This window comes from Somniosus microcephalus, chromosome 16 (genome assembly GCF_052327205.1).
Source record: "Somniosus microcephalus isolate GS21.2 chromosome 16, FLI_Smic_1.0, whole genome shotgun sequence".
NCBI classification, from domain to species: Eukaryota; Metazoa; Chordata; class Chondrichthyes; order Squaliformes; family Somniosidae; genus Somniosus; species Somniosus microcephalus.
The window spans coordinates 31779203-31803791 of NC_141002.1; the positions used below are offsets into that span (position 1 = coordinate 31779203).

General features: G+C 44.1%; 1 protein-coding gene across 2 annotated transcripts in view; it reads right to left on the reverse strand.

Moving 5' to 3' along the window:
* The window catches only part of LOC147106048 (ADP-ribosylation factor-like protein 8B-A), a 157023-nt gene that overhangs the window by 85228 nt on the left and 47206 nt on the right, over positions 1-24589 (reverse strand). For both annotated transcript variants that reach the window (XM_086008752.1, XM_086008753.1), the window contains exons 3-4: positions 4351-4424; positions 4087-4180 (exon numbers count right to left, since the gene is read on the reverse strand). In XM_086008752.1, coding sequence (XP_085864878.1) covers positions 4087-4180; positions 4351-4424 — 168 coding nt within the window. The remainder of the gene's footprint in view (positions 1-4086; positions 4181-4350; positions 4425-24589) is intronic.

Consider the following 24589-nt stretch of genomic DNA (forward strand, 5'->3'; position numbering starts at 1 on the left):
AGTAGCACAGCACTTACTCTTTTTAGGTGAAGTCCTCAGAATTTCCAGAATAAATGTTGATAAGAGTGTTGGTGAAGTCTTGGGAAAGTCCCGATGTGTTTCAAAAGTCCTCTTCAAACCTCCAGCAACAAGTGAACAGTAAAAGGCGATTACCTTTAAGTAGCGCTTAAAATCCTCTGCAACGATCTGTTTACTCCCGATCAGCTGGCCACTGTTAGGAGAGCGTGTTAGGTCAAGTGCTATCCACCAAATTACCATGTAGCCTCCTTAATGAGCGCTAGCAGGCAATTTAAATGGCAATCAACACCTTGACGATCCTCCGGGCGGCCATTCCTAGCGCAAGCTCAACTCCAACTTCAAAGAGCTAAACCGGCATTTCAGCTTAAGACACTCATCTTGGCTAAAGTATCTGGGGAAAATCACCCCCATTCTCCCATGTTTACACTTAATTATCTGGTCATTATCACATTGCTGTGTATGGAACCTTGCTGTGCGCAAACTGGCTGCCGCTTTTCCTACATTACAACAGTGACTACACTTCAAAAGTACTTCATTGGTTACAAAGCACTTTGGGACATCCTGAGGCCATGAAAGCGCTACATCAATACAAGTTCTTTCTTTCTTTAAAAGTATCTATGTGCAGACCAGCTATGATCTTAGTCCCAGAACTCCACACATGTGTGACTTGCTGCAGTTCTCTCTGGCCAATTAACATGTGCCGAGTATAAGATGATATGGCTATGGTACTGGACTGCTGACCTACGGGGTCGTGAGGACAAATCCCATCATGGCAGGTTGTGAAAGTGAATTCAACAAATCTGGCAATTTGTGAGGTAGCAATAAGAAAACACAACAATGACAGCTGCCGGATTGTCACGAAAACCCAACTGGTTCAGCAAGGTCCTTCAGGGAAGAGAACTTGCCACCCTTACTGCGTCTGCCCTATATGTGACTCCCACACTGCATGGTTAACTCTTAATATCCTCAGGACAATTAGGAATATGCAATAAATGCTGCTTTAGCAGTATCACTCACATCTCAAGACATCTTAAAAAAATGCCCAAAACATCCAGGGATTCATTCTGCAGCCATGATATCAAGACGAGACACTTGCACTGAATCCAACTCCGCACTTTCATTGGACAGCTAACCGAGCTCTGAAGACTGGTGGCAGTCGGAAAGACCGAGCAAATACCCAGTTTTTCCAGCTGCCATCCTTAATGAATCTGGCAAGATAACAAATAAGGGAGATAGAGTAGGCTTTCGATCCCCTCAAGCTGGGATAGATCTGAACTCAAGTCCTAAGAGATGAACGGACAGTCAGACAACTGTACCACCTAATCTTTCAATACAAACATCCCTAATGAGACTCCATTGTCTCTATGACATTGACCAGAGATTTTTCTAGGATTTCTGAAGTATGTATAAACTGTTTAATATGGTAGACTGAGTTAGTGCACTAAAATACACTTTGGAAGTTTGAACTGTTTTAGTCTACTGATCTATTGTTACAGAACTCTTTATAAAATAATGGGCCATAATTTGCTGTCAAAATAATGGTGAGACTAATGGTGTGTGCTATTATTTATGCACAAATGCTACAGCAACTTCAGATGAGGGCAGATGCGTGGTTAAACACGGAAATCCAAATGTTGCTGTCCGAGATGTTCCGCCGTTAGCTTTGCAAAAATGGCATCTCACTGTCTGTGGCACCATTGAAATGTATCGAACGGTGTGATTTGCGTGATAGATGAACAGTAAACGCGCCACAGAAAGTGAAGTCTTGTCCGTGCCAGTCTAAGTACCCTTTTAACAATGTGGTAAGTATTAATTACTGCCAAACAAACTATCTGGCACTGAAAATTAACTATCACAAGTGTGGAGTCTCATTTCTTCAGGTTTTAATTGTTGTTGGAAATCATAAAAATGTAAAATTTTTAATGGAATTTTTTTTAACTTTTCCTTTGTTTCTTTTTTTTCCTCTCTCTCTTCATCCAATCTCTTGTTCCCTCTCTATTTCTCTTTCTGTACCTGATTTGGCATTGAATTCACCCATTCTAACTTACACTTCCTTCTCAGTCCTTGCGCTGTTAATTTCACAATCCTTCAATCTGATTGGTTATGACAATACACAGTTGCTTGCCCTGTTCACTCAGGTCCCAAATGCCCCGTTTCCCTCGCTGTGACGTTAGCAGCTCGCACTTTCGGCAACATGCCATGCAAAAATGTTTAAAACCTAAACGTGCAAGGGAAAGTCTAACTAACAGCAGCGATGGGCAATAAATGCTTGCCTTGCCAGCAACACCCACATCCCAAGAATGAATACATTTTTTAAAAATACGCCATTAGATGCCCTGCCACAGCAAACTATGGCCGAATGTCTTCTTCCTGTTGCGCTAACCATACTGATTTGCTGAGTGAAAATGGCACTGGCATCAGTGCACTGATTGACACAACAGCGAATGACACTGCTGTTTTTGGGTTTCTGACTGGCCAACTCCTCCATATTTGGGGTGTCAATTTTTGTCTCTGAATGATAACGCAAAGACATTTCAATTTAAAACTGCAAGCTTTTGTCAAAATAAAGTTTCATTTTTATGACCTTTTTTCCCATTTGCAAAGGTTTTAGAACAAAATACCATCTCAGACTCTGCTACAGCAATATAAGCAAAGCACAAAGGCTTAAAGCAAGATAGTCATAATGTAAAAGTATTTGATGTAAAAGTATAATTTTCATTGCTCCTTCAGTATAGACTTACTATAAAACATTCAATGTTTTTCTCATTCAGTCAGCAATGTATATTACTAGCACCGTAGTAAGTGATACACTTTTTGATGCACAAAATCATTCCTACAAACATGGAGAGAGTTATTCTGGATGACAGCACCATAATGTGTAAGAGAAGCAGCATTTTTTTTTTTTAAAGAGACCACATGAATCCAATGAGTTAACACTATAATTGTACAAAATGGAGGATATAGGATGAAAGCTTACCCCCTCTATTTCACAGACTGCTTTAAGCTGTGGAGTCTGACTCACATCAATGGGGCAAATTCCACAGCAAGAAAGAAAGTCTTGCATTTATATAGCGCCTTTCACGACCACCTTATGTCCCAAAACGCTTTACAACCAATGAAGTACTTTTGAAGTGTAGTCGCTGTTGTAATGTAGGAAACAGCAGCAATAGCAGTAACAAAAGACAAAGAACAGAAAGCACAGTTGTTTCAGAGTCAGAATTTGCAACTTTATTTAATTTGCCCTCTGGAAGTTGTGACACCATGTCTGGGGTCCTCTTCCCATTACCTGTTCTTCTTATCAAATTGAATACAAAACTAACAATCTCTGGTCTGCTGAGAACAATGGTATTCATTGCATTGCCTGATGGCAATGGCACCCCTTCGCCTTCACCTGTAAAGCGCTTTGGGATGTCCTGAGGTTGCGAAAGGTACTATATAAATGCAAATCTTTCTGTGGTCCTCAAAAAACACTGAACCATGTATTTCTGGGCTGTTTTCATGGCCTGCTTGACTTAGCTAAAATTCAGTGTTGCTGTCTCTTTTTTTTTCCCTCTATAAAAAGAGGCGGCAAATAAATATTGTTAGTGGGTGCTGTTTTCACAATTGTCATACAGCAACTGAAAGAGCCTTCCTAAAATGGAACTATTTAATATATTAGTCCTGTAGTGTTGCCCTCCTCCTGTGGGAACGTGCCTGGCCTCCATTTTGCAAATGCCAGCAGGTGCACGACACAGACGGAGCTCACCATATGGGGAACCGTACACACAGATCCACATCCCATAATTCTCTGGTGCACAGTATTACACATAACTCGAGAGCTGCCCTCAAGCAAGACACAGATGGGGACTGTGAACTTTGATTTTAGAAAACTAGTGAGTTGCACAGATGCACAAAAAATAAATGTTAGTTTAAAAAGATGATTAGAAAAGAATTGTGTAACAGATAGAAAATACACATTCCATAAACAATTGCAAGGCTAGAGAAAGCTTGGGAATAAGGTTCTCCTACTTTAATTTTTAGGCACTTTGCAATACAATTTAAACACAATGTTAAAAAAAATAGACTTACAGGAATTCCTTGCAACTGTGGCTTATCTAATAAGTTGTGGAGTTCATTCTTTGAAGCTTCAGTCTTTTCAAAGTCTGCAGCATCCACCATGTAACTAAAAACAAGGCAAACATCAGGGTACACTGTATTCAAATGCACTCAATGGATACACATTCAGCTGAACTGTGAAATTAACAAAGGGAATTGAGTTAGTTTGAGAGGTTGAAGTAAGACATGTGACATTAAAAAAGTAGAAAGATCACATTTTATCATTTGAAAACTTACACAATAGCATTGACTCCTCTGCAGTAACGTTCCCACATACTTCGGAATCTTGGCTGACCACCAATGTCCCAAATCTGCACGGAAAAAAACACAAATACATTAGTTGCAGCACTTTATTAAACATAAAATATGAACAGTATTTGTGACTAAGACAGTAAAGCATTGTAGCGGCTTAATCCAGTGTTCTCTTCGAGCAAAGCACATTCTGGGATGCAACAAGTTTGGTCAAAAAACAATTTTACAGTTGGTACTGCCCACAACCAAAATCTCTCCAAGCAGTCTAACATCAAGGGTAGTATCACTCACAGTATTCTACAACAAGCAGTAAACCCAAGGAACAGCCAAGACAGAAGTCAGGCCAGCAAAAGATTTGGAAAGATGAAGGAAACAGAAAATGAATGACAGCCAATTAAAAAGACGTTACATTTGTAAGGAAAGGGTTAATCAGAGTGACTTTGTTGGCTTTAGAGTATTTATGGCCAACACGGGGATATTAATGCAAGATTTTTTTCTTTTCCCCGTGTTCTTTCTCCCTTAGAAACATAGAATTTTGCGCCAGCTCTTAGCCGCATTTCTCTGCCCTTTCCCCACACCCTTTTAATGATTTTCTATTTGTCCATTTCCCTATTATGGATTCCTCTACTACCAATGCTTCTGGCAGGGCATTCTATATCCTAACAACCTTCTGTGTACAAAAAAAAATTCTCCTGACCGCTTCCTTCATTCTTTCTTTCGGTAATGATGTTAAATTTGTGCCCTCTCATTGCCAACACTGAACAATGAAAATAATTTTTCCCTATTTACCTCATCAAACCCCTCATAATTTTGAACAGCTATCTTCTTAGCCTTCTCTGTTCTCATGAAAGCCAAAATTAGCAAGATATATCCCCATTCTGTAGTGTTTAGTATTTACAACCGTCAACTGCGAAGTTAAATCTTTCTCTAATCTCTCATTACTAAAGCCTCTTATCCCCAATATTATGTTCATAAAAATCTTTTGTACCCTTTCCATGGCTTTGACATTCTTGCTAAAGTAGGGTGCCCAAAATGGGACACAATATTCTAATGTAAGGAAAGGGTTACTTAAACTGTGCTAATGACATACCACGATTGATTTGTCTTTATATTGTAATAAATTTCAGCCTATGTTTGCTAAATAGGGAAGTATGATTCTCTTAAATTACTAAGTGTACTAAGATGGTGACTACTTAACTTTTGAACCGAGGCTGAAATATGAAGTAACCACCTGCTTAGTGAGAGATGTACCATTTGCATAGTGGTTCCTAAGTTTCAGGGAGCTACAATCAACTGGGTGCAAGGATAATAGTTAGTTATGCAAAAGAAAAATATCTAGGTAAATATCTTTTTAATTAAGCTTTCTGCAGAATGGGGGGAAATCAAGCTGTGCTGAATCAAAGACAGACTTATAATTGAAAGTTTCACTTCGTAGAATAGCAATTATATGTAATAAGAAAAGGCATTTTTGATAAGGTAACGACATAATGGAGTTATACTGATCTCATTAGCCCAATGGAAAAATTCACATTAGTAAGGAAATTAGCTTATTAAATGAAGAAATTGATATGGTATAGGTCCAATTAGATACTCTTATAAGGAGTTGTATTTTAACTTTTGGTATAGTCATGTAATGTAGAAATGTGGAAATTCTCAAGTAGTGAGGGTAAGAGATAAGAAGGTTGAGAAAATGGAAAGCAAGATGTTTCCATATTCACCCACGTCAATCAATAGAAGTATTGTAAAATTGCCTATTAGTCACTACTCTGCAGTTTAAAGATATACGTGAACAAGATGTGATCAGGTCTGTGTAGCTTACCATATATGAACATTTTGATCAGGAACTTGTTGTTCAGAAAGGTATAAAAAGTGGCAGCCTGTAACGAGATTTGGATTTGGAGGGTTTGATCCATCTGAATATACTGAGCACAGAAATGTAACGCGTTTGACTCCCTGACCATCAGGTGTGGTTGTAAGTACTATATTTTGTGTATACCATAAAAACAGACTGCAAAAGCTTCTATAGGTATGCAAAAAGGAAAATATTAGCAAAAGTAAATGTGGGTCCCTTACAGGCTGAGACAGGGAGAAATTATAATGGGAGACAAGGAAATGGAGGAGAAATTAAACAAATACTTTGGCCGCGAATTTAATGGAGAAAGTGGGATGGGGGGGGGGGGGGCGCGGGAGAGCTGGTTTCCAGGTTCTGGTCCCGCTCCCAGCTGCATCCGCTCTGTAGACGTGATTTTCTCTTGATTGGCCTTGTTAAGCCCACCCTGCGGGCTTCCTGGCCAATTAACAGGAAGCGGGTCTGATGACGCGTCATCATCCGCTTTCCTTAAAGGATCCACGTCCACATGGAGTTTGACAGTTGTTCTGTCAGTGTTTGACAGCACTGAAGGTGCTGCAAACACTGACAATCACTGCACAAAGGTGAACGCTTACACCCAGGCTCTCCAATGACTCCCTCTATATGGAGGGAGTCACAGCACGCAGGGATGTTCTCTTCCCTTCCAAGGGCGAGACCCCAGGACACCAACTTACCTTACACCTTCACCCAACTCTCTCTATCTACTTTTATCACTTCCCCGTCTCACTACCCACCCCTCACACTCACCCTCATCCTACTGCAAGCATACTAACTAACAACGCACAAGGGTAGGCAGTTGAGAGGTTTAGCCAAAGTCCATGTGAAGTTTCTGGTAATGTGTTGTCATACAGTGAAATCTATATTTCCAAAAGTGCCCCTTATTGGACACATCTGAGCGCACCTTGAGAAGTGTCTTACTGAGTTCCAGTGATTGTTCAGTCATAACTTCCCCTCCACCCACCGCCCACTCCAACAGCTATAGTGATGAGTGTGCATGGAATGGCTTGGACATTAAAGGGATGCGTCACGATGCTGGTGTGGGATGGTGTCAATCTGGTGCAGCATGTGGCAGCCAGGGTTAACAGCGTCAAGAGGAGAAAATCTGGCCATGGTGATGCCATCGCTGGCCTCCCGAGCAGCAATGTTGTCAGGAGCTGATGCCCTGTGTCCGGTACAGCATCAGGTGATGACAGAGAAGGTTGGTGATGAGGTTGGTGATGTTGTTGTGCCTGGTGATGTTGGTGTTGGGGTTGATCGTGGAAGGATTCGGAGGACCAAGGTCTGATTGTTTCATTGGCTCTGATGTTGCTGCAATAGATGGCAGCTGCAGATGAGATGACAGAAGTGATCTATCACTGGTGAGAGAGAGATTCTCCCAATGAAGCGTCACTGGACATACAGTTGGATGTAAAAACTTGTAAGCTAAAGAAATCTTTATATGTATTAAAAATGCAGTAACCAACATTTCCTGCGCTCTGAAATTCACCATCTGCAACATGGCATCCTTTGCACCACTTCTGCAGCTGTCAGCTTTTCACAAACATCAGAGCAGACTCAAAACACGCCAGGTTGAGCTGGCGTGTTCCCCAAACAGCGGGTAACCCGTGGGGGAGAACGTAAAATTAGAAGTAAGCCACAAAATAGTCTTAAATTGGCTCTTAATAAGTCATTTAACTAGCTGAATTGTATCCACCGCCGCTTGGTGTCGGGTCAGTTCTCCGCTGACAGACCCGACACCTGGGAGACTCACGTGGAGGCGGGTGGACAGCGGGTTTCCTACCCGCTGTCAATCTTTGCTATTGTGACAGCAGACTCGCCTCCAAACCCGCCCCCTCAACGCTATTAAATTCGTGGCCTTTGTGTCTGCCTTCACGGAAGACACAAAAAATTTCCTGGAAATAGTGGAGAACCAAGGCTCTAGTGAGAGTGAGGAACTGAAAGAAATTAGTATTAGTAAAAAAATAGTACTGGAGAAATTAATGGGACTGAAAGCCAATAAATCTCCTGGACCCATTGGCCTGCATCCTAGGGTTTTAAAAGCGGTGGCTATAGAGATAGTGGAAGCATTGGTTGTCATTTTCCAAAATTCCATAGATCCTAGGATGGTTTCCGCGGAGTGGAAGGTTGCAAATCTAACCCCACTATTTAAGAAAGGAGGGAGAGAGAAAACGGGGAACTACAGATCAGTAAGCCGGATATCAGTAGTAGGGAAAATGCTAGAATCTATTATTAAGAACGTGGTAACAGGGCACTTAGAAAATAATAATAGGATTGGGCAGAGTCAACACTGATTTATGAAAGGGAAATCGTGTTTGACGAATCTATTAGAGGTTTTTGAGGTTGTAACTAGCAGAATAGATAAGGGGGAACCAGTGGATGTGGTGTATTTGGATTTTCAGAAGGCATTCAATAAGGTGCCACACAAGAGGTTATTAAACTAAATTAGGGCTCATGGGATTGGGGGTAATATACTAGCATGGACCGAAGATTGGTTAACGGACAGAAAAGAGAGAGTAGGAATAAACGGGTCATTTTCAGGTTGGCAGGCTATAAATAGTGGGGTACCACAAGGATCAGTGCTTGGGCCTCAGCTATTCACAATCTACATCAATGATTTGGATGAGGGGACCAAATGTAATATATCCAAATTTGTTGATGATACAAAGCTGGGTGGGAATGTAATTTGTGCGGAGGATACAAAGAGGCTTCAAGGGGATATAGACAAGCTAAGTGAGTGGGCAAGAACATGGCAAATGGAATATAATGTGGAGAAATGTGAAGTTATCCACTTTGGTAGGAAATATAGAAAAGCAGAGTATTTTTTTAAATGGTGAGAGATTGGGAAATGTTGGTGTTCAGAGGGACCTGGGTGTCCCTGTACAAGAATCACTGAAAGTTAACATGCAGGTACAGCAAGCAATTAGGAAATCAAATAGTATGTTGGCCTTTATTACAAGAGGATTTGAGTATAAGTGTAAAGATGTCTTACTACAATTATATAGGGCCCCAGTGAGACCACACTTGGAGTATTGTGTACAGTTTTGGTCTCCTTACCTAAGGAAGGATATACTTGCCATAGAGGGAGTGCAACAAAGGTTCACCAGACAGGACAATCCCCCCATCCCAGGAACCTACGAGGAGAGATTGAGTAGACTCGGCCTAAATTCTCTCGAGTTTAGAAGAATGAGAGGTGATCTCATTGAAACATACAAAATTCTTACAGGGCTTGACAGGGTAGATGCAGGGAGGATGTTTCCCCTGGCTGGGGAGTCTAGAACCAGGGGTCACAGCCTCAGAATAAGGGGTCAGCCATTTAGGACTGAGATGAGGAGAAATTTCTTCACTCAGAGGGTGGTGAATCTTTGGAATTCTCTACCCCAGAGGGCTGTGGAGGCTCAGTCGTTGAGTATATTCAAGACAGAGATCTATAGATTTTTGAATATTAAGGGAGTCAAGGAATATGGGGATAGTGCAGGAAAGTGGAGATGAGGTAGAAGATCAGCCATGATCTTATTGAATGGCGGAGCAGACTTGAAGGGCCAAATGGCCTACTCCTGCTCCTAATTCTTATGTTCTTATGTTCCAATTGTATGCACGGTATGCTTAATAAAACTATGAACGCTTTCCTCAATGCTTCAAGAACCTTGCTGATTTTGAGGAAAAGGTAGAACATCTGATCATATGTAAACATCCTCCAACACTGACTGTAGCCTAGCCGATGAGTTGTATAGGTTTTGTTTTATCCCTTTGCTTTTGTACGCTGTGTCCTTATTTCTAAACTCTAGTATCCCACACAATTTTTTTACATAAAACTTTATCAATGTGTCCTCCTACTCTTAAAGATATGTGTATCTGAACCCCGCACCGCCCCCCTCCCCACCAGTCTCTCTACTTTTAATATTTTACCATTTCCTCTCATTCTTCTTTCCAAAATTTACTGAAAAAGGTGAAAATCATAACCAAATCTCTTTCCTTTTCACTTCTGCCAATGGGCTCCAACCAATTTCATGTACTAATGTACTATATTAGTTTATTCTTCACATCAAGTTCCATCTGCCTTTCCTTAGTCCATCCATTTAATGTACCCAGATCCCATTGAATCAGAGTCTACTTTTCATTGGCCACAGAGCTTGGCATCGTCAATACATCTAATATAAGTAACCTCTTTCATATCCTGCATAGTTTGAACAGCAGGGGACCCAGAACACACCAAAGGAACTCCATTCACAGCACCCTTCCAGACCCTTGCCCATTTATAGCTGCATCCTCCTTTTTGTTGCCAAGCTAAATTTCAAACCAGCTAAACAATGTAGTTAATTTGACATTCCTTAACGTTCTCTAAAAGCTACACATTTGGAACTCAGAATGCTTCTGAAAGTTCAAACTATAATGGGTAACCTTTATCCACTAATTTAATTACGTCCTCAAGGAATTACAGTGAATTCACAAAGCCAAACCTCAATTTTAAAACTATGCTGACTACCCCTAATGGCTTCTGTGCTTTTTTAGATTAACACTGATAAGATTCTGCAAAATAGTACAGTACTTGTCTCACTATAAATGATCTCTTGGTTCTTTAATGCTGTTCGATTCAATTTCACAGTCACAAGATTACACATTTCCATCTTCCTATTCATGTTACAGTCCTCAGTTCTGACATTTTTAATATAATTTAGTTCTCGTCTTAGTTATAAATAGATTTTAAACTTTTGAGCTCCATGGATGAGTTTACTCATCTGGATGCAGTCAGGCCACATGGACAGCTACCAAACATACTCATTAACAGCCTTCTTCCTTATTTTGGTAGAGAAAAGCGTAACAGAGTAAGGTTATATTACAGGTATCGGTCTTAAGAGCAAGCTGTGAAATTGGTAGAGTTCATCTCTGCACTGAACTGTGCTCATCATTATACGCTGAAAGTTAACTTTCCAAGTACCCCTCCCCACTGAGTAATGGATATGTGGGAAAGCCTTCCAGCATAAGAGGTTAACGAGATACTGATTAACTCCATCCAAAAAAAACTGCATAAATATCTGGTTAGGCACAGGATTGAGTGAAAGTTACAGGTAAGTGTACCCAGGTGGGAAGAGGAAACACTTCAAGGACACCCTCAAAGCCTCCTTGAAAAAGTGCAACATCCCCACCGACACCTGGGAATCCCTGGCCCAAGACCGCACAAAGTGGAGGAGAAGCATCTGGGAAGGCGCCGAACACCTCGAGTCTCTTTGCTGGGAGCAAGCGGAAGCCAAGCGCAGGCAGCGCAAGAAGCGCACGTCCACCCAAGCACCCCACCCACCCGCCCCTTCAACCACCGTCTGCCCCACCTGTGACAGAGACTGTAGGTCCCGCACTGGACTCATCAGTCACCTGCGAACTCATTTTTAATGTGGAAGCAAGTCATCCTCGGTTCCGCCTAAGAAGAAGAAGAAGTGTACACAAACATAACCAAATATTCCGTGCACAATGAACACAATGGTGGCGGTACTGCTGGATCTAGGTTCTGGAGGTTCACTTGATGGTTTCGGGGGTACAGAAGACAATTTACAGAACTTCTCTCCAGCAGATTTAAAGTGGGGTACAGTCATGAACACGGCGGATTTCTTTTATATCATCTATGGAAGCGTCAGGTTTGAGCTGGATGGCCTTTCTTATTCCATGCTTTTTTATGTATCCCTACAGAACTTGGTTCGAGGGCAGCACCAACTCAAAAAAAAATTAGACACCATCTTGCAGGGTCATGGATAACAATCAGGGGTTGGAATCCTGACCAGTTGTTGCCCCTACACAACTTTAAGATGTACGGTATTCAATTCCAGATTTCCAACTAACTTCACCAGTGAAGCACATGGATTTACATTCAGGCCAAGCTGGAAAATTAGCAAAAACTGATGCTTCAAAAAAGCAAATAAAATCAAAAGCAACCTTGAATAAAGACCTATGCTATGCAGTTGTACCGAAAGTACAGCGGGGCATTGTTATAACTTAACCTGCAGGTACACTCATCATTCCATCGCTTGCATAGCGGAAGATGGTGGGATTGCTCGTTTCTGGCAGAGAAATTGTCAACCTGTATTGACACTCTCGGTTCGTTAGATTATTTTTTTAAATAGTGTATATGGTCATCAGTGACATGAAGATAATGGCCCTGAATTTGCAGTCAGTATGACGGCGTACTCTCAGAGTACACTGTCATACCACCTTTGAAATTGACTGCAAGTTTGGGATTTCCACATGGGTTGCGCATGCGCTAAATCCCGAACTTGCGATCTGTCAAATTCCGAATAGACAGATGATCCACTGCGACTTTCAAGTCCTCATTGAAATGATGTGCTGGCGAAAAGTCGGGCTAATTGCCCACCTACTGCGCATCAATTATGCTGGAAAATTTTACGGCTGGTGCAAACAGGCGCAGGAGCCTGTTTGCACAGTGTAATGAGGGGGAATGAGAAATATTGTACAATAATTAACAAAAACGTAAAAGAACCTACCAGGCAGCTGTAAAGGCTCGATTTAATGGAGGAGATTGTTTTAATTTTTTTAAATCTTGGAGTCTTCCAGTAAATAACTGTACCTACTCGAAAGAATTCCCTATGCTTTTTAAAGCCAAGTACTGTACTTGTCAAATAAATATAATTGGTATCGCACCGTTTAATTTACAATTTCTTTGATGTCGAGTTGAAATGCTTCCTGATTGGCAAGTGAAATGAGCACCACCCCACTTGATCCCAAGTATGCTTACGCACAACGGTGCAACTTCTCGAATGGGGGTTCGCAGCAGCGAAGTGCGGATTCCGTTCGGAGGTCAATGGCGTACTCCTTAGCTATGCCGACGACCGCAAAATCAGGGCCATTCTTTTCTTTCCCTCTGCTCCAGTTCATTGAGGTACTCTTCGACCTCTTCTCCCTCAATTGAAACTGCCACTGTTCTGCCCCTCCTCCTCTAGTTCATGCTGGCACTATTTCCCCCTCCTCTCTCTTCCCCGTCCCAATTCACGCTGCACTATTTTTTTCTATCTTCAATTGAAACATCGCCTCCCAGCCTCCATTTCAGGCAAGTACTCCCCTTCTTCTTCAGTGCCACTCCTTGCCTGCTCTGCCCCTGCTTGCTGCCACTCCAGGAAATGAAACACCACTGCACTGTGAGTGGAAATTACTGATCTCACAAAAATATTGGACAAGTATTCCTGTCCACTGAGCTGTGGCATTTAATCCCCTAGTGCAGCAGCAGGTGGGAGTGGAGCACAGATGTAAGGGGGGAAGCCAGTGCCCGAGTCCAAAATTCTGATGATTGGTACATATGGAATTACATAAACAATCCATTGCATAGGGAATCTTTCTGGAACAACATTATCCTCTCCAGAACAGCAGTAGGATTTGCCTCATCCCCACATGTACTGAAATGGCATTGCCGATCCTCGGATTTACACATTTAAATCTGATCATTTCAACTCAAACTTGTGGCCTCCCTACAGAGAAAAATGATGCAACACATTTCACAGCAATTATCTGTGGCATTCAACAAGATACATCTCAATTACAGGGTGAAAGTATGGTACCTTCCAGCTTCTAGCTCAAGGATAACAAACAGAAAACAACTCTTGAAGGAAATACTCAGCAGGCCAGGCAACATCCGTGGAGAGAGAAACAGGGTTAACGCTTCAGGTCTGGGACCCTTCATCAGAACTGGAAAAAGCTGGCAATGTAACAGATTTTAAGCAGGTGCAGAGACCGGGGGAAGGGGTTTAGGAGGGGAGGAAAGAATTGAAAGAAGATGCTGTGAAAATGTTGCAAATGGGAATGGCAAAATCATACTGCACCTGCCCCCATTTTTCATGCAGTATGATTTTGCCATTCCCATTTGCAACATTTTCACAGCATGTTCTTTCAATTCTTTCCTCCCCTTCTAACCCCCCCACCCCATGTCTCTGCACCTGCTTAATATCTGTTACATTTCCAGCTTTTTCCAGTTCTGATGAAGGGTCCCAGACCTGAAACGTTAACTCTGTTTCTCTCTCCATGGATGCTGCCTGGCCTGCTGAGTATTTCCAGCATTTTCTGTTGTTATTTCAGATTTCCAGCATCCGCAGTATTTTGCTATTAGAAAACAACTCTTAACAGACCATTGCAGGAATCAGTGCCAACACTCCTATTTACCATTCATCTATTGCCGAGCCAGTTTTTCATCACCACTTCCTGTTTTCTGTTGTGAGCTAATGTTCAATCCAGCTACCAAATTGGTCATCGTCACTAGATAGTTATCTCCTCAGACACTATAGTAGATTGTAAAGTAGGATTGACGTCTTCTAATATCATACTGCCGGCTCCTCTATGCTATTTATCTGAATAATTTATAGACTTCAGTAAAATGTAAACATTTTACCCACTCACAATATTAGAGTCTGGTGTTCTCCAATTCAAATGTTGCTCCTTTTTTAAATTAGTAGGATTATGCTCGCTATTTTCTAGTCCTCGTGTATAGTCCTTTGAAAATATAAAACCAGTATTACCCATTTCCTCAGCAGAAGGGCTGCTTCTCGTCTGGTACAGTTACCCTGCAGACATTTAGTTCACTCAGAGTTGTCGGCATCTGGAACGTTCTGCCTGAAAAAGGTGGCGGAAGCTGATTCCATAAATAATTTTAAAAGGGAGTTGAACAGCTACTTGAGGATGAGGAACTTACAGGGTTACGGACAAAAAGCAGGGATGCGGGACTGAGCATGGCTGCTCTTTCAAAGAGCCAGCACAGACAGGACGGGCCGAATGGCCTCGTCTGTGCTGTAATTTTCTATAACTCTATATTCTATAACTTTATAGTCAATCTGACTGGAGCTGCACCTGCGCACTCGGATCCTGTCAGACGGAGTCGGCGCGGGGCATTCCGGGGAAAGGCCTTGGTGTCGGTTTCAGAGTCGCGATCGGTGACGCAAAGTGAGTTTTCTCCGCTCCGATTGGGTGGAGAATCGCTCGGGGTGGGGGGGAGGGGTGGATCGGGAGAGAATAAAGAGAAATAGAAAAACCTGAGAGTCTGCAAGGCCCCGGACCGAGCGGCGTCAGTTGGACGGAGCACGTGATCTCCTCGGGGACACGTGACCCGGGCCCACGGCCTGATTGACGGGAGCTTCCGACCAATAGGGAGCGAGCGGGGCAGGGCTGGAGGAGCGATCCGGCGGCGGGTCCTCCAACCAATCGGGGAGCCCGAGGGGCGGGACTAGCGCCGGCTGATTGTCTGATCCGCAGGGCAGCAAGCTTCTCCAGTCCCTTGTTCAGGGCCCGGGGCCAGGGGAGGCTGTGGGCTTTTATTCCCCTTATTGGACACAAGGCTCTTTGTCTCACAACACCTCAGGTTTTAATAGAGACTTTTTAAATTCATGAATAAAAGCAGATAATCCCCGTGCTTCTGTGGAACAAACTTTCTAATATTTTGTAGAATCATAGAATGGTTACTGTGGTGTATGTAACCTGTACCACCTTAAGAGAACTACCTTAAGAAGATGGACTACTTTCTCTTGCTGCTGTATATTGTAGTACCGGTGGTGACCACACCGGTATATAAGCTCTGTGTAGTAATTTGTAAAGCAGTTCAGCCCTGACCTTCAAGTAGTAAAGGCCTGTTTAAGTTTTTCCTGTTGTCTGTGTCCAGTTATTTAAAATAAGTATATCTGGAACACACAGACTCAACAGTGGCGACAAGTCGATCTTACCCAGCGGCAATTGCATCCAAGGCAGCTTCGTCCCCAGAACGGGCGTCGAGAAGAGGCATCCGCCCTCATCATCCTGCTGAGCACCGCATTCGCACGGGAGGCATCGAGAACCCGGGTTGGAATTGCTGACCACGAAGTCCACCATCAGCGACAGGCAGTGATCATCCTTCTTCCACGGCGGTGGGTAAGCCGATCTAGCGACGCGGGCAGAAAGTCAGCCGCGTTGTCAGTGGAGAAGGGGGGCAAGACCGGAGGAAAAAGGGCGGAGAACTCGACTGCAGCCGGTGTAAAGGGCCGGGCTGCAATCGGAATAGACGCGCAGCAAGAAAGGAAGCGCTAATACCCACGAGGACAGCGGGGAGTAAAAGCAGCAGCGTCGGGGGAAATTAAGGACCGCTGGGAGGCGAGAACGGCAATAGCGCAGTAATCGCCATTGTAGCCAGCGGGGGAAGAAGCCAAGCGCGGGAAGCCGCCATTTTAGTCGGCGCAGAAAGAAGACAAGCGCGGGAAAAGCCGCCAAGCGCGGGAAGCCGCCATTTTGGAAAAAAAATATATATATATTTAAAGAAACTTACAAGGATGCCTAAAAACGGTAACATCACTGCTTTTGATAGCGATGTCGAAGATTGGGCCACTTATGTGGAGCGTATTGAAGTTTATTGTACAGCAAATGAGATACCGGCTGAAAAGAAAGCACTAACCCTATTAAACTCGATGGGTGCGAAGACGTACGGGTTATTAAGGCACCTTGTAACACCAGATAAACCGGCGGATAAGACTTTTGCGAATATTGTTACTATCCTGCAAGAGCATTTAAACCCCACGCCGCTGCTGATAGCGGAACGATTTAAATTTTACAGAAGAACGCAGCTGAAAGAGGAAAGCAACGCTGAATTCTTAATTGAACTGCGCAAGCTATCAAAGTACTGTCAGTTTGGTACAGGACTAGCAGATGCTCTGAGAGATAAGCTCGTGTGTGGACTATTAAAAGAAGAAACTCAGAAGCGACTGCTAGAGGAAAAGGACCTTACGCTAGATAAAGCTGTCACCATTGCAGCATCGCACGAGGCGGCAGCACGAGGCACCGCGGAAATGCAGCTAAGGCCATCGGAACTCAGCACCAATCAAATGGCATTGGGTGCAGTAAAGTGCTATCGTTGCGGAAGGACAACGCACGATCAGAACCAGTGCTGGTTCAAAGATCAAGAATGCAAAAAATGTGGCAGACTCGGTCACATAGCGAAAGTATGCCAGTCAGGAAAGAAGACCAGCAACAAAAAGTCACCACAGAAGAAGTACAAAAAAGTACACAAGGTGACAGAGAACAGTTCGGATGAACAGAAGACGGATTCAGACTCCAGCAGTAAGGAACTGGGTTGTCTAAGAATACATAATGTGGGTAACACAGCAGACCACCAAACTATTTGGGTTACACTCCAGATAGCAGGAGTCCAAGTGAAGATGGAATTGGACACGGGATCGGCATTGACGGTCATGAATAAGCAAGATTACAAAAGGTTATTCTCACACATTCCCCTAAGGGATACGGAGATTGTATTAAAAACATACACGGGGCAAAGAGTGTACCCCATCGGAAAGATAAAAGTAAAGGTGGTCCACAAGGGTAAAGAAAGCAAAGGAATGGACTTGTATGTGTTACCTGAGGGAGGTCCACCACTACTGGGACGGGAATGGATCAGAAGAATAAATATGGACTGGCATTCCTTAAAAGCACTAACTGTAGATTCCGGTAAAAAGGACGATGTCAAACCTAAACGACTGCCCAGAATATTGGACGATGCTAAGGAGGTGTTCCAACAGGGACTGGGAACACTGAAAGGAATTACGGCAAACATCAAGGTTGAAGAACATGCAAACCCGAAATTTTTCAAAGCCAGACCGGTACCTTATGCGATACGACCTGCTGTGGAAGCTGAGCTGGAAGGGCTAGAACGTTCAGGAGTACTGTCAAAGGTGGACTGGAGCGAATGGGCCATGCCCATTGTTCCCGTCATGAAGCGTTCATTGAGCAACAAGCCGGGGGAACCGGGGAAGGTTCGCATCTGTGGCGATTTCAAGATCACTGTTAATCCGGTTCTTCACACGGTGCAATATCCGCTTCCGCGGATTGAGGATATCTTCGCTTCGTTGTCTGGCGGGAAACACTGCACCAAGATAGACCTGGCGCAGGCGTACTTACAGATGGAAGTTGATGAAGCGTCACGCCAGTATCTCACGATCAACACGCATAAGGGCTTATATCGGTTTAATAGACTGGTTTTTGGAGTGGCATCGGCTCCAGCGATTTGGCAAAGGGCCATGGAGCAGGTATTACAGGGAATTCCTGGCGCACAATGCTATCTGGACGACATTCTTATTACAGGAGATGATGATGAGGAACACCTTGCTAATTTGGAACAGGTGCTCACCAGATTGAAAGAGTATGGACTTCGAGTTAATCGCCAGAAATGTGAGTTCTTTCAGAAGCGAATCTCGTACTGTGGTCACGTCATTGACCAGGAGGGGCTTCACAAGTCACCTGACAAGATCGAAGCTGTTGTGAAGGCTCCCGCTCCAGAAAATGTATCCCAGTTGAGGTCGTTCCTAGGGTTGATTAACTATTACCATAAGTTTCTGCCAAATTTATCCACGGTGCTACACCCGCTGAACACTCTTTTACAAAAGGGAGTGCCATGGAAGTGGAGCGAGGACTGTAAGCGGGCTTTTCACAAAAGCAAGGCATTGATCACCTCTAAGGAAGTGTTGGCTCACTTTAACCCAACGCTGCCTATTCGTTTAGCTTGTGATGCTTCTCCATATGGTATTGGGGCAGTGCTATCACATAAGTTGCCAAATGGCTTGGAAAGACCAGTCGCGTTCGCATCCAGATCATTGACCTCCGCTGAGCGCAACTATGCTCAGATAGATAGGGAGGCTCTCAGCCTCGTGTGGGGAGTAAAAAAATTTAATCATTACCTGCAAGGCCAAAAGTTTACGCTGCTGACAGACCACCAGCCGTTGGTTTCCATTTTTAACCCTAAGAAGGGTGTTTCGGTGATGACAGCGCAGAGGCTCCAGAGATGGTCCCTTTTCCTAGGGGCACATCAATATGAGATCGAATTCAAAGGTACAAAGCAACATGGTAATGCTGATGGGCTGTCGCGCCTGCCACTACCTACAGCGGAAGAGGCACCGACAGTTGACCCTGTTGAGTTATTTCACTCGACCATCATCGAATGTTTGCCAGTCACCAATGCGAGTATTGAGAGAGAGACCAGAAACGACCCGACACTGTCTCGGGTCTACGAATTGACAGTGAAGGGATGGCCAGCACATGGCGAACCACTGTTACCGGCATTCTCAGCCAGACGAGAACAGCTGTCCGTTTGTCAAGGAACATTGATGTATGGAACAAGGGTGATTATTCCTCCTAAGTTAAGAGAGAGTTCTAAAAGGAACTGCATGAAGGTCATCTGGGGGGAGTCAAGATGAAAAGCCTTGCTAGGGCTTATGTGTGGTGGCCAGGTATCGACAAACAAATAGAGGATCTGACTAAAAGCTGCTCAGGGTGCCAAAAAGTTCAAAATGCACCTCCAATTGCACCGCTGCATCTATGGGAATGGCCTTCAACCCCATGGCAGCATGTACATATCGACTTTGCAGGTCCATTCATGGATTCCATGTTTTTGATAGCGGTAGACGCACATTCTAAATGGCCAGAAGTGATTAAGATGGCGACCACTACCTCGGAAAAGACGATCGCAGTTCTAAGAACCATATTTGCAAGAAATGGATTGCCAAAACAGATATGTTCAGACAACGGACCGCAGTTCGTGTCAGAAGAATTCCAGAAATTCATGAAGAAGAACGGGGTGAAACACTATACATCTGCCCCATATCATCCGGCTACAAATGGGTTGGCCGAGAGATTTGTACAAACGTGCAAAAAGGCGATAAAGGCCATGAGCGAAGACCATATTCCACTACAACACAAGGTGGACAATTTCCTAATGGCATATCGAAACGCCACACATGCAGTGACAAATCAAAGTCCTGCCATGATGTTTTATAACAGGAGGTTGCGGTCCAGGTTGGATTTGTTAAAACCAAATGTGCGTAGGGAAGTCGAAAACAAACAGTTCCAGCATGTAAATAACAAGACCACTCGGAGTTTCGAAATAGGACAACCAGTGTTAGCCCGGGACTATAAGAATGAGAAATGGCAATCTGGAACAATTCGTGCCAGACAAGGACCCCTGATGTACACGGTAGAGATTGGTGAAAACGTAATACGACATCATGCTGACCAACTTGTAGAATCGAGAACAAGGGTCGAACCCATGGCTACGGCAGAGACACCAGTGGAAGAAATTATTGAACCTGTAGCATCTACCTCAAACGCGAACGTACATGAGGATGTTCAATCCATAAGAGATCAATTAGAGGAGTCACCCCAGCAACCAGAATCAGAGACCCCTGAAAGGCGTTATCCAACTCGGATCAGGAGGCCTTCTCAGAGACTGAATCTTTGAACAGTTGCATGAAAGTTGTATATATGTTATCCATGTTATGTTTAAATTGGGGTGTATACTGTTAAGCTAAAAAGGGAGGAATTGTGGTGTATGTAACCTGTACCACCTTAAGAGAACTACCTTAAGAAGATGGACTACTTTCTCTTGCTGCTGTATATTGTAGTACCGGTGGTGACCACACCGGTATATAAGCTCTGTGTAGTAATTTGTAAAGCAGTTCAGCCCTGACCTTCAAGTAGTAAAGGCCTGTTTAAGTTTTTCCTGTTGTCTATGTCCAGTTATTTAAAATAAGTATATCTGGAACACACAGACTCAACAGTTACAGCACAGAAGGAGGCCATTCGGCCCATCGAGCCCGTGCTGGCTCTCTGCAAGACCACTTCAGCTAGTCCCACTCCCCCGCCCTTTCCCCATAACGCTGCAAATTTCTTTACTTCAGGTACTTATCCAATTCCCTTTTGAAGAGCACTTGGAAAACAGTGACAGGATTGGACATAGAAACATAGAAGATAGGAGCAGGAGTAGGCCATTCGGCCCCTCGAGCCTGCTCCGCCATTCGATGTGATCATGGCTGATCATCCAAACTCAGTACCCCGTACCTGCCTTCTCCCCATATCCCTTGATACCGTTAGCTCTAAGAAATATATCTAACTCCTTCTTGAATATATTTAAAGACTTGGCCTCAACCGCCTTCTGTGGTAGAGAATTCCACAGGTTCACCCTCTCTGGGTGAAGAAATTCTTCCTCATCTCTGTCCTAAGTGGCTTACCCCTTATCCTTAGACTATAACCCCTGGTTCTGGACTCCCCATCGGGAACATTCTACCTGCATCTAGTTTCTCCAGACCTGTCAGAATTTTATAAGTTTCGATGAGATCCCCTCTCATTCTTCTAAACTCCAACGAGTATAAGCCCAATCGACCCAATCTCTCCTCATACGTCATTCCTGCCATCCCAGGGATCAGCCTTGTGAATCTTCGCTGAACTCCTTCCATGGCAAGAACATCCTTCCTCAGATAAGGCGACCAAAACTGCACACAGTACTCAAGGTGTGGTCTCACCAAGGCCCTGTACAACTGCAGCAGGACATCCTTGCTCCTGTACTCAAACCCTTTCGTTATGAAGGCCAACACCATTTGCCTTCTTCACCGCCTGCTGCACCTGCATGCTTACCTTCAGCGACTGGTGCACAAGGACACCCAGGTCTCGTTGCACTTCCCCTTCTCCCAATCTACTGCCATTCAGATAATAGTCTGCCTTTCTGTTTTTGACACCAAAGTGGATAACCTCGCATTTATCCACATTATATTGCATCTGCCACGCTTCTGCCCAAAGTCAACATGGATTTACAAAAGGTAAATCGTGCTTGACTAATCTACTGGAATTTTTTGAGGATGTAACTGGTAAAATAGATAAGGGAGAACCAGTGGATGTGGTGGATTTGGACTTTCAGAAGGCTTTCGATAAGTTCCCGCATAAGAGATTAGCGTGTAAAGTTAAGGCACATGGGATTGGGGGCAAGGTATTGACTTGGATAGAGAACTGGTCGGCAGACAAAAAGCAAAGAGTTGGAATAAACGGGTCTTTTTCCGAGTGGCAGGCAGTGACTAGTGGGGTACCGCAGGGATCGGTCCTTGGACCCCAGCTATTCACAATATATATTAATAATCTAGACAAGGGAACTAGATGTAATATCTCCAAATTTGCAGACGACACAAAGCTGGGTGGGCGTGTGTGCTGTGAGGAGGATGCCGAGAAACTCCAGGATGATTTGGACAGGTTGGGTGATTGGGCAGAAGCTGGGCAGAAGCAATATAACGTGGATAAATGCGAGGTTATCCACTTTGGTGTCAAAAACAGGAAGGCAGATTATTATCTGAATGGCAATAGATTGGGAGACGGGGGAAGTGCAACGAGACCTGGGTGTCCTTGTGCACCAGTCGCTGAAGGTAAGCATGCAGGTGCAGCAGGCGGTTAAGAAGGCAAATGGTATGTTGGCCTTCGTAGCGAGAGGGTTTGAGTACAGAAACAAGGATGTCTTGCTGCAGTTGTACAGGGCCTTGGTGAGACCACATCTTGAGTATTGTGTGCAGTTTTGGTCGCCTTATCTGAGGAAGGATGTTCTTGCTGTAATGTACTCAACACACAGACACGGGATGTATTCCTTCAGCCAGCAACACGAGGCTTCTTTATTTATTTCCTTTCTCTGTTTACCCTCCGTCGCCCCCTACCGGGGTGGAGGGTAACTATCACCACATCTCCCTTTCTAAACAGACTTTGGATACTATTCCTTTACTATTAACATTTCAAATGACCTTCTTTCAAATCATTACTTTTTTTTTTTTACTGTGCTTAAGAAATAACAAACTCTAACAAACATAACATCTCTAACGCACAATGTATCTCTTCTTTTTTTTTCCTGTTTTTAGAGAAACACGAATAATGCAAGCAGAGTAAGCTTAGAGGGACAAGGTGACTGCCTGAACCCTCCACCAAGTACCTCGGGTATTATTCTGACCCAATGAGGTGTCTTGGTTCTTAAGCTATTCATGTTGCAAAGTCCTGGAGGTATGAAGGATGATTGCGGACCCTTTCAGGGTATCGTCTGGAACCCGATGGAGGTGGGGTATCCCCTGTGGGTGGAGGAGACGGAGGTGGGGTATCTCCTGTGGGTGGAGGAGTTCCAGGACCCGCATCCCCATTGTAGTCATCGGGAATGGAAGGCTCATCAGCAGCGTCTGGGGGCTGCTGGTAAATGCGAAGTGTCTGCGGTTCCTGCGAACAATCTGGCCCTGGATATCAACCAGATACGATCTTGGGGTGTTGGCCTGTCCTTGCACAATGCCTCTTTTGCGGGAGTCATGTATCCACACATAGTCACCTGGAAGGAGTGGACACAAGGGCTTAGCTCTGTGGCGACTGTTAAAGTTGGCCTGTTGTCTTAGTTTAGATTGTTTGTCCTTGTCTGTAAAATTCTGGAGGTCGGGCCAGCCTGGGCATTGTTGTACTTTACATTGTAGTTGACCGCTTAATCAAGGCCACCAAACAGAAGACCTGGCTCATGCTCTGCATTTTGTGATCCCTTGATGGCCATCATGCAGTTTGTCCAGAATGTCTCTCTGCATTGATGCTGGAATGACCAACCGGCACCCTTGTAGCAGCAATCCTTGTGCAATAGTGAGGTCACCTGAAACGGCTGCGTAAGGTCTAAGAGCGTTGTCAAGTTTCGCATGATCTGGCCAGCCCTCACGGCAGTATGTGAAGATCTGACGAAGTAGTTCATCCGTTTCCTGTTCTTGACGAAGTGCAGCCAGGCGTTTCTCGGTAATGGGCAGTGCAGTGAGTATTGAGTGTACATAATTCTCTATGCACTGCACTTCAGGGGAATCATCCACCGGCGGCTGGTAGGGAGCCCTGGAAAGGACATCGGCAGTTGCTAGGCACTTCCCTGGCACACGTGATATAGTGAAGTGAAAGTGCATGAGTCGCATCCGAAAGCACTGAATGCTGGGGGACAACTCGTCCAGGTTTTAGATCCCAATCGTCCAACAACCAATCTGTCACGAATTAGCTTGTCCCGCATAGCTCCATATTCACAGTGTTCTATGAGCTCATACAGCGTTTTGATGAAGCTATCACCCGATTCCCCTCTCTCCTGCACGCGCCTGTGGAATCTTGCGCGTTCGAATATCAAATTCCTCCGCGGGATGAAATGATTAGACAACTCCGTTTTAACTGTGTCATAGCTTTTCAGTTGATTAGCCGTAATATTCCTGCACCGGACGACCGCTTCAGCCTCCGCTCCCATGGAATATAATAGCGTGTTGACCTGTTTTTCCTGTGACAGTTTATCAAGGCCTGAAGACTGTCTGAAGCGTTCAAATCTGCTGAGCCACAACGGCCACTCTTCCGGCCATGTAAAATCAAACTCGGAGGGGGGAGAAATCTGAAAGAATGCAGGACTTTGAGTGGCCATGATAGTAAGCAACGTGGGGTAAGTATACTTTTTTTTCCCTCAGTCTCACTTGTTTATCTCCGTCCTGGCGTAACTAGCTACTATGCTACACCCGTATCGTAAACTTTCACTCACCGGAAGCTGACTGGTTTCATTGGGAAAGTTAG